At 42.7% G+C, this 13,992-nt stretch overlaps 1 protein-coding gene across 3 annotated transcripts in view; it reads right to left on the bottom strand.

Moving 5' to 3' along the window:
• LOC6728636 (homeobox protein homothorax) overlaps nucleotides 1-13,992 on the bottom strand; it is a 107,603-nt gene that overhangs the window by 77,339 nt on the left and 16,272 nt on the right. For all 3 annotated transcript variants that reach the window (XM_002103941.4, XM_016177034.3, XM_016177033.3), the window contains exons 4-6: nucleotides 9,460-9,510; nucleotides 7,328-7,378; nucleotides 1,667-1,852 (exon numbers count right to left, since the gene is read on the bottom strand). In XM_002103941.4, the coding sequence (XP_002103977.1) occupies nucleotides 1,667-1,852; nucleotides 7,328-7,378; nucleotides 9,460-9,510 (288 nt within the window). The remainder of the gene's footprint in view (nucleotides 1-1,666; nucleotides 1,853-7,327; nucleotides 7,379-9,459; nucleotides 9,511-13,992) is intronic.

The following is a 13,992-nucleotide window of genomic DNA, read 5'->3' as shown; positions in this document are numbered from 1 at the left end:
TGTTGCTGTTATTGTTCAGAGAGGAGGGACGGGGGATGTCAAGTATTTACAAGTTTACAAACTCAAAAACCGATGAGCGAGCCCATCGATCCCACTGTCTAACTGACTGTACCCGATGAGGATCAGGGCAGAAAAGTCAGGCCAGCTCTCGTATATCATATCATATCAGTATACATATATAATATATGCGTATTTGTGGGTATTTATATATAGTTTCTATATAGAACTCTATATAGAGTTATGTGCATATGTAAAATTGTTAAAAATTGGTTAGTTTTGGGGTTAGTAAACTTTCTCATAATATAAGTTCATTACTTCAATTCTTGTTGGTTGGTAGTTTGTTTTTTTTTTTTAGGGTGTTCAGTGTGGGTTAAGTAAAGAAAAATAATCAAAAATAGTTGGTTAATGGTGTGTGTGAGTGTTGGGTTTTTGTTAATAATAATTAATAATATATTGGCGAGCTATATGGGCCTCTTGCAAAAACGAAGTTCTGGAACATGGTTCATTGTAATTTAGTTCTCAATTACTTTATGCTTTTCTTATCTGGCTTTCTTGTTTCTTTAGTTGTTGGTACTTTTTACAAATTAAGCGAAATTGTTTGTTGCTCTAATTATTGTTGCTCAGTTGCTTTTGTTTCGTATTGTTTATCTTTATCATTTACAATCTGCTTGAGATATATAAACTGATGTTTGTTGTGTTTACGTGTTTTCTGTTTTTTGAGAGGGCGTGAGATGAACTGGGAAGGCGCGTGGGGCAGGCAAAAGTGTACTCACTTCGGCCCTCGCCACGGCTGTCCTCAGTGCTTTTCGGAACTTATATTTATGGCATTTACTGTACACAGAGGAGAGCAAACAAATTCTGGCCGTGGCAGCGATAGCAACATTAATGGGTATCCGCATCCGCAAGATACACTCGTGATTCGTGGTTCGCAGTTCGGTTTGGTCGTTCGTGGAGTCGGTTCGTTGTGTTTTTCGGTTCGGATTGTGGCCGAAGCCTCTTGGAAGCTCGTTTGTCGCTGGTTAGTCACTCATGTCGGTTACTGTCCTCGGCTGCTGCTGCTGGCCGGCGATGTTGCTGCCGCATGCTGCATGTTGCTGCCGTTGGTGTTGCTGCTGCTGCTCCGGCTAGGAAATTCCTCTGCTCTCCTTTCGCTTGATTCTGTATATTTCTGAATTTATTAATATATTTTTGTGTTTTGTGTGTGTATTTTTTTGTTTTGGGCTTTCTTCGCTTTTTGCTTTTTTGTTTTCATTTACTGATTCTGGACTAATTTACAATGTGTGTGTGGGTGTTTTGTGTGTGTTCATAATGACGTACAACTTCTTCTGCGTTCGGATTTGGATTTGAATTCATCAATATTAATATTATGTTTGTTTTCGCACAAAGTGAATTAATTTTACTTAATTTGCTTGAACAGTGTGCAGCAACATTCATTTCTTTACTTTCTTTTCTTTCTTTTTTTGTGGTTATCGCTCGGTTATTCGCTCGATTGGCATTTCGTATTGATTGATCGCAATTATTATTATTGATTCATTTAATCCCAGGGCATTGTGAGCACCCGCTTCGTTTTTGCAAGAAGGTCGTTATCGTACTACGAACATGGGTGCACCACCGCATTGTAGCTCGCCAATATAGGACCATGTGCTCCCGCGAAGGGGGTACTCACAACGTCTGGTGTACTAGCTCCATCGGTGTGCGATGTGGAGTCGGCGTTGCTGCGCCCTTCTCCGTTCGCCGATCCCAACTCCGGTGGTTTGGTGGTGTCCCGTTCGTCGATCACTAAATCTATTGGCATTTTACCCTTTAAACACGATATATACCGATGACAGAAGTTATCGCATAACTCGTGTACCTGCAACGAGACAACCCCGCGAAAAAGGCAGAGAAGGTGGTAGAGAAGAGAGAGAGAAGAGATCATCAGTTTTGAGTCGTTTTCTTCAGGGGCGGGGGCGGGGTGCATTTAAGGGGGGTTCTTTTGGTGCTACACTCTAGACGGGGTGCTCTGAAAACATCAGACAGTGTGATATGTTTCAGGGGGCTTATAACTAAAGGGGATCCTTATGCTATGTACAAAAAACATTTAAAATAGTAACGAAAGCACATTAGACGCTGAAAGTGTAGCCAATAGTGTGTATAAATGTTTCGATTTATATACGTCTTTTGTACGTTAGTAAGTATTTTAATGCATTTTAGAACGCAGTGACAAGTAAATATTGCATATGTAAGGTATCGCTGATATTTAGTTTTCACTCATAGCTTATATCTACACTTGAAGCCAGCTTAAACATTGCCATACACTAAGCGCCATCGCATTCTTGCCCCAACCAGAAACCTGCTCATCCCGGTTGGTCGATCTGCCCATCCCTCCCTCCCCAGCAAATGACATGCAAATTGCTTTTGATGCGTTACCTGAAAACTCCGACTCCAACTTCGGACGGCGACTCCATCGCCCAGGCCCGTGAACATGATGATGGCACTCAAAAATGGCTGAGGCAGCGGCTTTAGCTGCTAACCAAGGTCCATAAATATGCATAGAGGTACGAAATAATGCACTGGCCGAAAAGGAAGTGGCCAGACAGCCAGTCAGCCAGCCGGCCAGCCGAACGAGACGAGGCAGGCAGCTTAGCCCCGGGGCACACTTTCAGCCAAATAACCAGCCGGGCCAAGAGCAAGCAGCAACATGAGACAGCAGCACGTGCAACACTCGCATTAGCAACATGGAGTGGAGGATCGCTGGCGTCATCGTCAGCGGGAAAAAGGCAAGAGGCAAAAGGCCCATGAAGACTTGGCCCAAACAGAATGCGTTTTTAAGGCCCTGTTGTTGCTGTTGCTGTGAGTGTGAGTGCGCTGTGTGTGTGTGATAAAACAAATGCGATAAGGCCAAAGTGAGTGTGAGTCAGGCATATATGCAAATATGCAGCAACAAAGAGAGGAATGCAGCCGCCGCCACGGCTAAAAAGAAATTAATTGCACTGGGCCATGGCTGGCAGACACAGCAGCAACAACTGCAACACCAGCAACACCGGCAACACCAGCAACAACAGGGTGCTCCATTTAACCGGGCCAGGCATTTAATTTACGAAAAAGTGCGCGTTGCTTATGCAAATTGTTTGTTGTTGCTGCGGCTGCTGCTTCTGCTTCTTTTCTGTACGTTTTTTGGCCTGCAAAAGCTGCAACAGCCAGGCTATTAACTTGTTGCCCATTGCCCAAACTGGCCAAACTCGTTTGCAGGCTGCTTTCAATGTTATTGTCACCGAAAAAATATACGCAAAAGCCAAAAAAAAACAGCAACAACGAATTGCAAAAATATGATAAAAAGAGCAACGGGCCTGCAGCAACTGGTTTATGACAGGACAATGTCAAATTTGTCGCCGTCGCTGATAAGCTGCCCCGGCAGCAGCAACATGTTGCTGGCGAAGGAGTCTCGTCTCGTGGCGGTCTTATGATTGCATTGGTAGCTGTCAAAGTGACCATAACAATATCCATAAAGCGTGCAATTAGCGCGCCAGCAACATGTTGCCGCACATGCACATGCAACATGAGGGCGCCCACCAAATTGATATGTTTATGCGATGCTGCTGCTGCTGCTGCTGCTGCTGTTGCTGCGCTGTTGTTGCTGCTGCAAGTTGTGGCCCTTCGGAGACTGGCGGAGTTTCGATGCCGGCTGGCTGATAAGTTTTGATTAATTTGTCAGCATTGTATGTGACATTTTCGAACGGCTCATTGCGATATTTATGACTGCCAGTGGCCCCATGTTGCTGTTGCACATTGCTGTTGCTGCTGCTGTTGCACATTGGGTGGCCGCACGAGCAACAAGGGCGACTGGCGGACATGGGCAGTGGCAACGGCAGCAACCGGAGGGCGTTGCTTGTAAATGCTGGCGCTCATTTGTACATCCTGTTAAGCAAAACTTTTCACAGCAGCAACATCGGCTTTTCCCGCCCGTCCAGCCTCACCCCTCCCTGGCAGCTTCCTCCGTTCTAATCTCGATGCAAATCGCTCCAATCTGCGCAGTGGTAATTCTCGATTTCCGCTCATAGATAGCTTGAACTATACGAGTACTACTAGTATTCCCCCATCCAAAAGTCCCCGCACGCAACCTCCAACACACAGCACACAGCTCACAGTCCGTCTAACAAGTTTACTGTGCTCTCTCTGACATTTAAATGCAGTGCAATTAATTGTAGTACGTATTGCATAAGTGGCCATAATAGTTTATCAACGCTGTTCTTTCAGATCAGACCTCCTCACAGAACGTGTGATGGCTATTATGTTAAACGGAGTATCTGAGTTCACTTTCTGATATATTTTTCTCAGCCCAAAAAAGTGCTCGAAAGTCATCATCAGTTGTCTTTTGGCATCCCTCAGCTTGCATCATCGCCAAAGCCAAAAGTACACAGCTGTCGATGGTGATGTTGCTGGTGTTTTTTAGCGAGAGATCCCGAAGCGATCTTGGCCAAGCCATCAAAACAAGGCCCCCAAATCGTTGCTGCTGGCGGTGTTGTTGCTCTTGCTGTTGTTGCTGTTGTTGTTGTGGGTTCTGTTATGCCCCCATGCCGGCATTAACCCAAGCGATTCCGATTCCTATTCCGATTCCCCGATCCGATACCCATGCCCCCCGCTGGCGGAGAAGCGTGTGCAACTGACCCAACGTGTTGTGTCTCCGCCTGCGTCTCCGTTTGTCTGTTTGTCCCACTGTCCATCTGTCCATCAGTCGGTTTGTCCCACCGTCCCACTGTCTGTTTGTCAATTGCAATGCCTGCCTGCCTGCTTGATTTTTTCTCTGTATTTTATTTTGTATTTTTTTATTTGGTTATTTTTTTTTTCTCTTATTTTCTTTTTGCATGTGACTCTGTGACGAGAATTGTCCGTGTGCTGTGGGGAGCTAAAAAGCTGGAGACTGGGGACTGGGGCCCCAAAGCCTGGAGCTCCGAGACTGAGAAACTCAGAAACTGAGACTGCCAAACCAGTTTTTGACAGACACAAGTCTTGAAAACGTCTTTTTAACTGATTCTGTTCGCTGTTGTTGTTTTTAGCAGCGGCAACAAATATGCACAGATACAGATATACATTTACTCGCTCCCATATAGATGTTGTATGTTTTTTCAGTATTTTTTTCCCCTTTTTTTTGCAAGTCAACCCGCACATTTTATTTAAGTATATTTTGTATTTCATTGTAGCTGTGTGTTTTTGTTTTTGTCGTTTTGTTCTTTGCATTTATATATTTATTTTATACACCAAAAATCGACCGCTGCATTTTGTTGGCTGCATATAAATGAGTGTGCTTTTTATGCTTTATTTTTTCTGGGTTCGATTTTACGTTTTTCAGTACAAGTTGCTACAGTTCTTTGTTGGTTTCGTGTGTGTCGCAAGCTGTGTGAGTGACAAATGACAAAACAAAAACCTGTCGTGGTCTCGGCCGCTGCTGTGATGTTGATAAAGATCTTGGCTGTTTTAGTTTTTTTTTTCTGCTCGATTCTGGCTCTCTATACAGGGTGCAACCAATTGCAGCTGGCCAACTGACTGACTAACTTGGCTTACTGCACTAGTTTTGTGCATTTGTTTGCTTTCGCGGGCTTAGAAAGCGTTTGGTGATTAGCCACTAATTGCACCTTGATTGACTCTTCTTCGTTCGATTCCTTTTCGCTGTCATTAGCCCATATATCCATGCCACAAAAAGAAGCCGACAGACAGTCGCTGCATTCCACAGCAAACGACTTTGGGTCAAGTGCAGGGCCAAGATAGTGGCTGCATTATGGCCAGTAATCTGGCATCAGGCAAGAGTTAAATCTTAAATGTGTATTTAGATTACTATCCGACTTCTAAATCGATGGTATCCATGTTCTTCGTATTTTAAGCAATCTCCATTAATGATCCGCCAGCTCCACTCCACTATATATTCACCGAGTGTTTCGCCTTGTTCTGCTTCGGTTTTTTCGGTTCGTGTAGAATGTTTTGCATAATTTCTTACTTAAGACTTAATTGAAAAAAGAGTGAAGAGCGGCTTTCGGACGGGTTTTCTGGCCGGCTTAGCTCTCAGCCTCAGTGACTTAAACTCCGGCTCCGACTCTGGGTTTCGGTTTCAGTTTTGGTTTCGGTTTAGGTTTAGGTTCGCTCCACGCTTCGTTGCGCATTTGCCTAATTAATTTTCTCAGCACAGCAGCAGCAACAAAATACAGCAAATACAACAAATGAAATACAACAAAATACAGAAAAGAGGGGGTTTGCCGGCATTAATTACGACCACGTTTGAGGAACAACTTCCATTAAGTCACAGACTGGGAGACACGCACCCGAAGCCGCTGCTTGCATATTATTTGAAATTAAAACAAATTAGGCAACCTGTAATTTTTCCATTTAGACAATAAAGTGTCTAATAATCAAGTAGGTGTTGTGGCAGCGAGAACCCTCTCGGCTTAAAACCTCCCCCACGCATTCAATTTACTTGGGAAAATAATTAATGTGACTGCGTTATCTAGGAATTATGTTTGAAAATCGTGGCGAGAGGGGAAGTCCCTGCAGTCATCACACCTCATGTATCAACAACAAAAGAGATGCCGAAACCTGAATGCATTCCATTGTTTTCGAAAAAATGTGCCTTTTTTCCGTTTTTTGTTTTATCTTACGCATGAAACTGTAACCAACTACAGAAAACACCTGCCGCTGGCCAAATATTTGTGGTCTAGGCCCACATCCTGTTCCCCCTTCTGCCCCGCAAACAAATATTTCACTTTGATTGGCAATTAATTCAATTTTCAGCTGCATTTTTTCTTCTTGCTGCATTGCTCCTTTAATTTAGACATTTTGCAAGTGTATTAGACCAACTGCAGATATGTGCAGATACATATATATGTATGTATGTACATATATATATGTGGCCGCCTGCTGGGCAACTATACATGTGTCCCCTTGGCCCCTTTGCACCCCCTTTGCAACATGGCTCAATAAAATGTCAACACAAATGTTGGTAATTGAAATGCGCGCCCGTTGGCAACTATTTGCCTGCTTTTTTCGCCCCGGCGTTTTGGACCCGGTTTTATTTATGGGCCTGCCGGCTGGAGACTGTGTTTTTGGGTCCTGGGTTCCTGGTTAAACATTTTGGGTGGTCTTTTTGGGGCGTTGATAAATGATTGCCGACGACTGCGACTTGGCCCGGCTTGCCACTCTGGCTTTTTCAGTTAATTGCAATGACTAAACAAATGCTGCTTTTTCTCCCGCTTTGATGAGGTTGCATAAATAGACTTTGATATTGAAGCTATGGCAATGTTTAAGCTGACTTAAGTGGCATAGTTAAGGTAAGAAAAATTAATGGAAAATCGTTACTTACTTTTTCTAATTCTAAAAGGTGAAACCGAAGTACTTGTATTGCTTGCACCATCTGTAAGAAAAGGAGAACAAATTCAAATTTAGTAGGGTAAAATATAAGCATGCAACATGGGAGTGACCAGACTCATGAGATTAAGATTACTCGCGAAACAAACTTGCAATTAATATTTTAATTTTCTTGTACAAAACACTCTTGCACACTCGCAAACGCACAGGCATTGAAATGATTGCTGGTGTGACCAGACCGCTAATTAAAACATCACTTTGACATTTGACATTTTTACGATGCTGCTAACTGCTGCTGTGTGGCCTGTTTGGTTTTGGTTATTGTTGCGGCTACTGCTCCCAGGAATTCCATTTTAACCCAAGACATGCCATAAACATTTTTATAGCAAGGGGTTTCTTTTATTTCTGCCTCTTCCTTTAAGTGAGTGTTACTAAATGCACTTTTAAATGTTCAAACACGATAGCGGATAAAGGGGATGTGTGGCACGCGGGGGGAGTGGCAACCACAGAGTGGCATGCCAAAATGATTTATGGCCAAAGTACGCAGACGCGAGCGGGCCAAAAGATAGACACACGGCCATGGCCAAGACGATCTATGCACGAGGGACATATGCAAGTGGCGCGGGGGGGAAATGGCGGGAGGAACTCGGGGGTTTTTCAGTGATTTTGTACTACAACTAATAAACTAATCTGCAAGTGCATAAAATTAGGGCCACCAGAGGAAACTCCGCCGTGAGTGAGTGGGTAAGTGAGTGACACATTTACGACTGCCGGCAATTAAAATTAGTTTTGCCCATAATCTCTTTATACTCCGCCAGACTCTCGGCTCTCTGCCATATGTATGCACACATATGTATATGTCTATATGTGCACCATCCGTCTGGATTTTTTTTCATCCGACTTTAGCTTAGCTGCTAGCCAATTGCATGGCTCGTTTTGCACTTTTTGCACGCGGCATTTCCGTCTTGATTTACATTCAGCTGGATGCTGCTGCCTCCGAAATGATCTCTTTTTGGCCCCCCAACGTTCCCCGCACTTCCCAACTCATGCCCATAAAAATTGTTATGACTCCTCGGGCTGAGGAATGCCGGGAAAAAGATTTAACAAAATATAGCGAGAAGGATCGGCTGAGGCGGTTGTGTTTGTGGCTTATTCCTAACATGGGTGGTTAGAGGATGTTTACGCATGTTTTGAGCAAAATTTGTTAAATGAATTTGGATGTAAAAGCTCTACTTTATATATATATCCCCCAACTCAACACCACTGACTCACTTCGTTTCCTTACTGCTGGCTCTGTCATAAACGAGTTCCCCATTTGAGTGCTAAAAATCTGGATGCCCTTTTAACGATCATTTCCTCTGGCAGATTAGCATGAGTTCCGTTCGCCCCAAACTATAGTGATGATCCTCGAAGATTTCAGCTCATCATGAGCGGCGATCATGATCATCGTCTAGGTTGTGCTGCTGGCATTTGCCTTGGATTCAGCCCCCCGTTTTTTGCCCAAGATCGCGAATGCATATTCCACTAAAGCCAAGACGTTGGCTCCATTGTTGTTACTTTTTGCATCGTTTTTTCTTTTTTTTTTGCATTTTTACTTATTTTTTTCTTTGCACACCCAAGGCTGGCAGGCAGGCAGCCCATTTAGAGAGTGCAAAAATGTCATATGCATCATTAAATCGTTCTGCTTCATATTGTCGTTCGCATGGGTTCGCTCGTTGCTCGACTCCCCCCGTCTATATGCCCCGATATCGCCATCGCCCATGGACTACTATATCCCCCGAGAGCAGGCAAATAGCAAGAGCGAAAAGTATGGCAACGCTGTCCAATAAAATGACTAAACAACTCAGTTCGGTCTGACGAACAAATGCTCATAAATTGCGTTCGCTGGCTGTGGCTTTTGCTAAATTCACTGTGATTTATTCTAAATAAAAGAAAATTATTCAATTGTCGTCGTTGTTTTGGGTCAAGGTGATGCACACACTCAAACACACACACACACACAAGGGCACTCGGGGAGAGAAATAAAAAAAAAATAGCCATGATCTTTGGCTTTGGCAACTTGCTGCTAAGGAGGCTGTGCAACTTTGTTGCCAGCTTTGCCTTTCGTTTTTTTTTCTTCGTACTTACCAGTGAGTCGACTTCGGGATCTGCGGTATAATAGGGTTTCTGTGATCTTATCTGCAAGGAGAAAGAATGAGAAGGACATGGTTAGTAAGTGTTAAGTTTACACAATGAAAAATATTTCTTATGTATTAATATCCATACTTATTTTCTATTCAGAGGTTTTTTCCCCTCTGTACAACAGACTACGGCCAGCTGTCCTGGTCGAACATGCGACTCCTATCCAACCGACCACACTTCTCGTTTATTTGATTCTTTTTTGCCATTTTATGATGGCCTGGTGGCCGATAAGCTCTTGCCAAACCAAAATATTGTACACATTATAAAACTACAACAGCAACCATAAGCAAATCGGTTCCACGGCGAGCATGGGAAACGCAACATTTGTGCTCATCAGCTCATCAACGGACCCAAAGCCAAAAACCCAGACCCCAGAGCCCGAAGAGGTGACGATGCGACTCGCTGTGACCATAAAAGAGATTCTCGCTTTTATAGCAATCCCGAACACACAGAGATATAAAAATAAACCACACACTTAGATAAAGATCACAAAGGCAATATCTGGCTAGATAAAATGCCACGCAGACCGACCGAGAAGGTCATCCAAATGCTGTGCGAATTATTTGAAATCCGTTGTCGAACTCCGACTCTTTGCGGGATTTGTAGGTTTGACGTTGGTTTGTTGGCTCTCACGGAACTGAGCCACAATAAATGGCCGAGACGAGCTCGGGTCTTTAGTTTTCTGTCTTCAGTCGTTAGATAAACAGATATCGCCGACAAACACCCGCTGCGATATCTTATATAACGGTCGACGGACCTGACCTTGTCCAAATGCGTATGTGTTACTTGTGTTTTTGTGCAAAGTTGTTGCTGGCTGACCACCCAGTAATGTGCAACAAGGTTGCCCGAAAGGCAGGAGGTCCACGGGTTGGGTTTTTCATTGTTCCGGGGATAAAAGATATAACCTTGAAAGGAGTCACGGGCAATGAGAGGATTAAGACAACATTGAAAATGTAATCTTACATGCACAACACAATCAAACATGGTAGGTGCAAGCCATACTGATTATAAAACATACTTGCATGGCCACACTTGTGATTTGTGAGGCATTCTCCAATCAGCTAGAAAGCTAGCTGTTTTCAACAAAAGCTTTGTGTCTCCTGCAGTTCCTGCAACTACGATCTTCCAGATATAACAAACCCACACAGAATCGAGTCCGAGTTCGACTCCAGCGGTCCAAGGCAGTAACGGCAATTTGAAATCAACTGAGCCATGTGCAGCTAATAATTACACACTTTGCACACGGACGGCGAGGCGGGAAAGACTTGGAAGACTTGTATCTAGATATGTGGGCACTTCCACACCATTGTACGGAATGGTCGTATGAGAAAAACGCCCCATTGTGAGTACCATACCATGCCATGCCATACTACACATTACATACAATAATAACAAACACAAAGCACGGCCATTGAAGAGTCGCGATCGAAAAATGGAAGTGGGCGCAAGGGGCGAGTGCGGGGAGCCAAGTTGCGTGTTGGGTATTTTGCAAAAGTTGTTGCCCGTTGGCTTTTATGTTGCATTTTCAAATGCTGGTTGGCTGATGTGGTGTTGCACACACAGACACACACACGCCGGAGATACAGATAAAATGGGAACTCGCCAAACTGGTTTCGCTATGCAGGCTCGCGCTTTTGGCTTTAACTGATATGAAAAGCAGAAAAGCAGTCGGCCAAAGATGTTGGCCGGGCCTATATTGCACGCACTTTACCACCGGAGGTTGGCCTTTTTATTTAAAAAAAAAAATGAAAAGAAAAAAATGGCTGCCCCGAAACCTTGAACACATCGCGGTCCATCCTAATTGAAGTTATTCTTCGCCGAAAATGAGAGACGAGAACGGGATGATTTTAAAAATATATAAATCATGCGGGCAACTACTAAAATGCACAGCATGAGACAAGTCTATAAATACGCGGAATACGTTCGGCAGTTGGGGCGTGAAAATGAAATGGGAAATGGGAATAAAAACGAAATGATTTTCCCCAACTTTTCCCCAAAAACAGTTTTGTCAACATGCTGCCGCTGCATTGCGTGGGCGTCTGCAGCTGACAATTTTGTATTTATAGTTCAGTTTTATTTCGAATCAGTCTCAAATCGAGTCATTGCGGAAATCGTCACGCGCCTCAAAACAAAAAAAAAAATAAAACAAAAAATAGAAAAGTAGCAAAATCGGAACCTGAGAGCCCAAAGCGAACCCCATTCGTAATCAGTTTCACATGAGCACCTCATAAATTTCTATTTCTGTTTTCCGTTGTTGATTTTTTATTTATTCACTTCATATTTTTTGCGACAACGGGCGAAAAGAAATCACTACTGTTTAGATACTGCTCTTCAAAGCGCCTTTTTTATGATGCCAATAAATGCAATTATACAACCGGCAAAAGGTTTACAATGTCGCGTCTCCAAATCGCTGGCCTCAAAGATACAACACACAAAAAAATAACAAAAACAAATAAAAAAAAAAACAAATCTTAAGTAAAATAAAATAAAAATCGAAACTCGGTTGGCGTAGGTGGTCATAAATTTCCCGCGCGCGCGATTATGGGGGGAATTTTGAAATCAGTACCATTTCATCAACCACGTGCTATCATACACCGTCATAAAAACTATATATACAATACGATTCTATAGAACTTGCTCAAATTATGATTCAATCAAGAAATTTCCTCAGGCAATTATCGGAAAGGCGAGACGCTAGAAAGAAAGCGAAAACTGAGCAACTAAATCTGGGTTCGTAAAAGACACAAAATAAAAGCATTCATTCCAGCCGGACTATATTCGTTTTATAATGCCAATACACACGGTTGGGCATGATTTTATGACCAGGTCGCTTGGCTATAAAATCATTCCGAGCCAGCGAGGAGATAACCCCGGACTAGGGACAATAGTACGGCCGGTTGGGTATACACATATGTACATTTGTATTTGCTGGTCTGTAGGCACTTGAGTAATGTGGTGGCTGTTGGCCATAAAGCCCCCACTCCCAGCCAGAGTTTTTAGACCCGTACCACCGGACTGGGCCATAAAGCAATTTATGCACCACCGACTTTTGGAATCAGCGCACAGTAGCCAGCATTTTGAGTTGTCGCTGCCGTCAGAAGCCGCCTGTCGATCGCAATTGAGCCTCGGGCCCACTTGAGAAAAGAGTGCAGTGATAACAGTGATAACAATGATAACACGGCCCAATACCAAGGAAAAGGGCCGGACGAAAAGATTCGCAAAAGGTACAAAAAAGGCGGGAAAGGCCCAATTTAAAAACAAGTCATCGGCTGAATTGTGAAGCATGAACTTTGGCCGACTGGTTATCTCTTCAAATTAACGAGGCTTATCGATAATAATTTATTTTGTTAGATATGCTAATAAATATTTCTCCATTAATTAGGTGCCAGCTATGAACCCGAACAGTTCAAAGTTCGACCTGGAACGGAGACTGCAACTACTATCCCTGGAGAATCCCGCCCTATTATTAGTTGATCTAATTGCGGAGCCAAAAGTCAGCGGGGGATACGAAGAGCGAGGCGCCTAAATTGCAGCACGTAGCCGCATTTTATTATTTTCATTTCCATGTTGCGTGCCACGGCGCCAGCCGCATGCGGGTTTCCCTGCCCCTTTTCAACATTAGTATAAACAAACAGAAAGAGCAACATATATGCGAGTGTCTGTTATCAAGATTTTTACTGTGGCCCGAGGAAAACAAACCAAATTAAAGTAACAGCCCGAAGAAGATGCAGATATGGCCGAGAGACATTTTTCATAAACTCGGCTAAAAGATTATTTCTGTTTCCATCGGGAAAATGAGTATCTTGTCTAGACCTGAACAAAAGTTGTGACCGCAAAAACATCGGTAGAACCAAAGACACTAGAATAACAAGATGCGTAACGGCCATACATTCGTTTGGCACTATGCAGCCACTTTTTTGGTGAAGGCCAAATTTGCTCTCTTTCCGCTCGCTCACGCTGAGAGCGTAAGAAATCTAATAATAGAATTTGCTTGCTTGTGTGAGTAAAAACAAGAGACGAGAATGCGTATATGTTGCGTGTTGTGCTAGAAGACGATTTTCGGGCCGAAATCAATTCTGATCGAAGAAACGAATTTACATATTTGGAGTTGTGGCCAATTTCGTAGCGATATGATGAAATAAAATAAAAATTCCCTGACTATTATAATTTTAAAATTTTTTTAATTCGTTTGTTAAAATCGCCGCTCGAATTAGCTACCGTTTACATATTTATATTTTATTTTTATTTTATTTATATTATAAATAAATAAATATGAAATAAATATTTCATAAAAATAATAATTATTTTTTAATTTCATAAAAAAATAATAATTTTATTCATAAATAATAAAAATAATATTTCATAATAATAATTCATAAAAAATAATAATACGTAGTAGAAAAAAATTATTAAAATAAATAAAAATATGAAAACAGTTCGTTGCAAAAGTCATATCGTCAGGCACGAAGTGCGGACACA

The sequence above is a fragment of the Drosophila simulans genome, chromosome 3R, assembly GCF_016746395.2.
Source record: "Drosophila simulans strain w501 chromosome 3R, Prin_Dsim_3.1, whole genome shotgun sequence".
NCBI classification, from domain to species: domain Eukaryota; kingdom Metazoa; phylum Arthropoda; class Insecta; order Diptera; family Drosophilidae; genus Drosophila; species Drosophila simulans.
The sequence above is the reverse complement of the archived record's forward strand: the minus strand, read 5'-3'. Positions and strand labels throughout refer to the sequence as shown.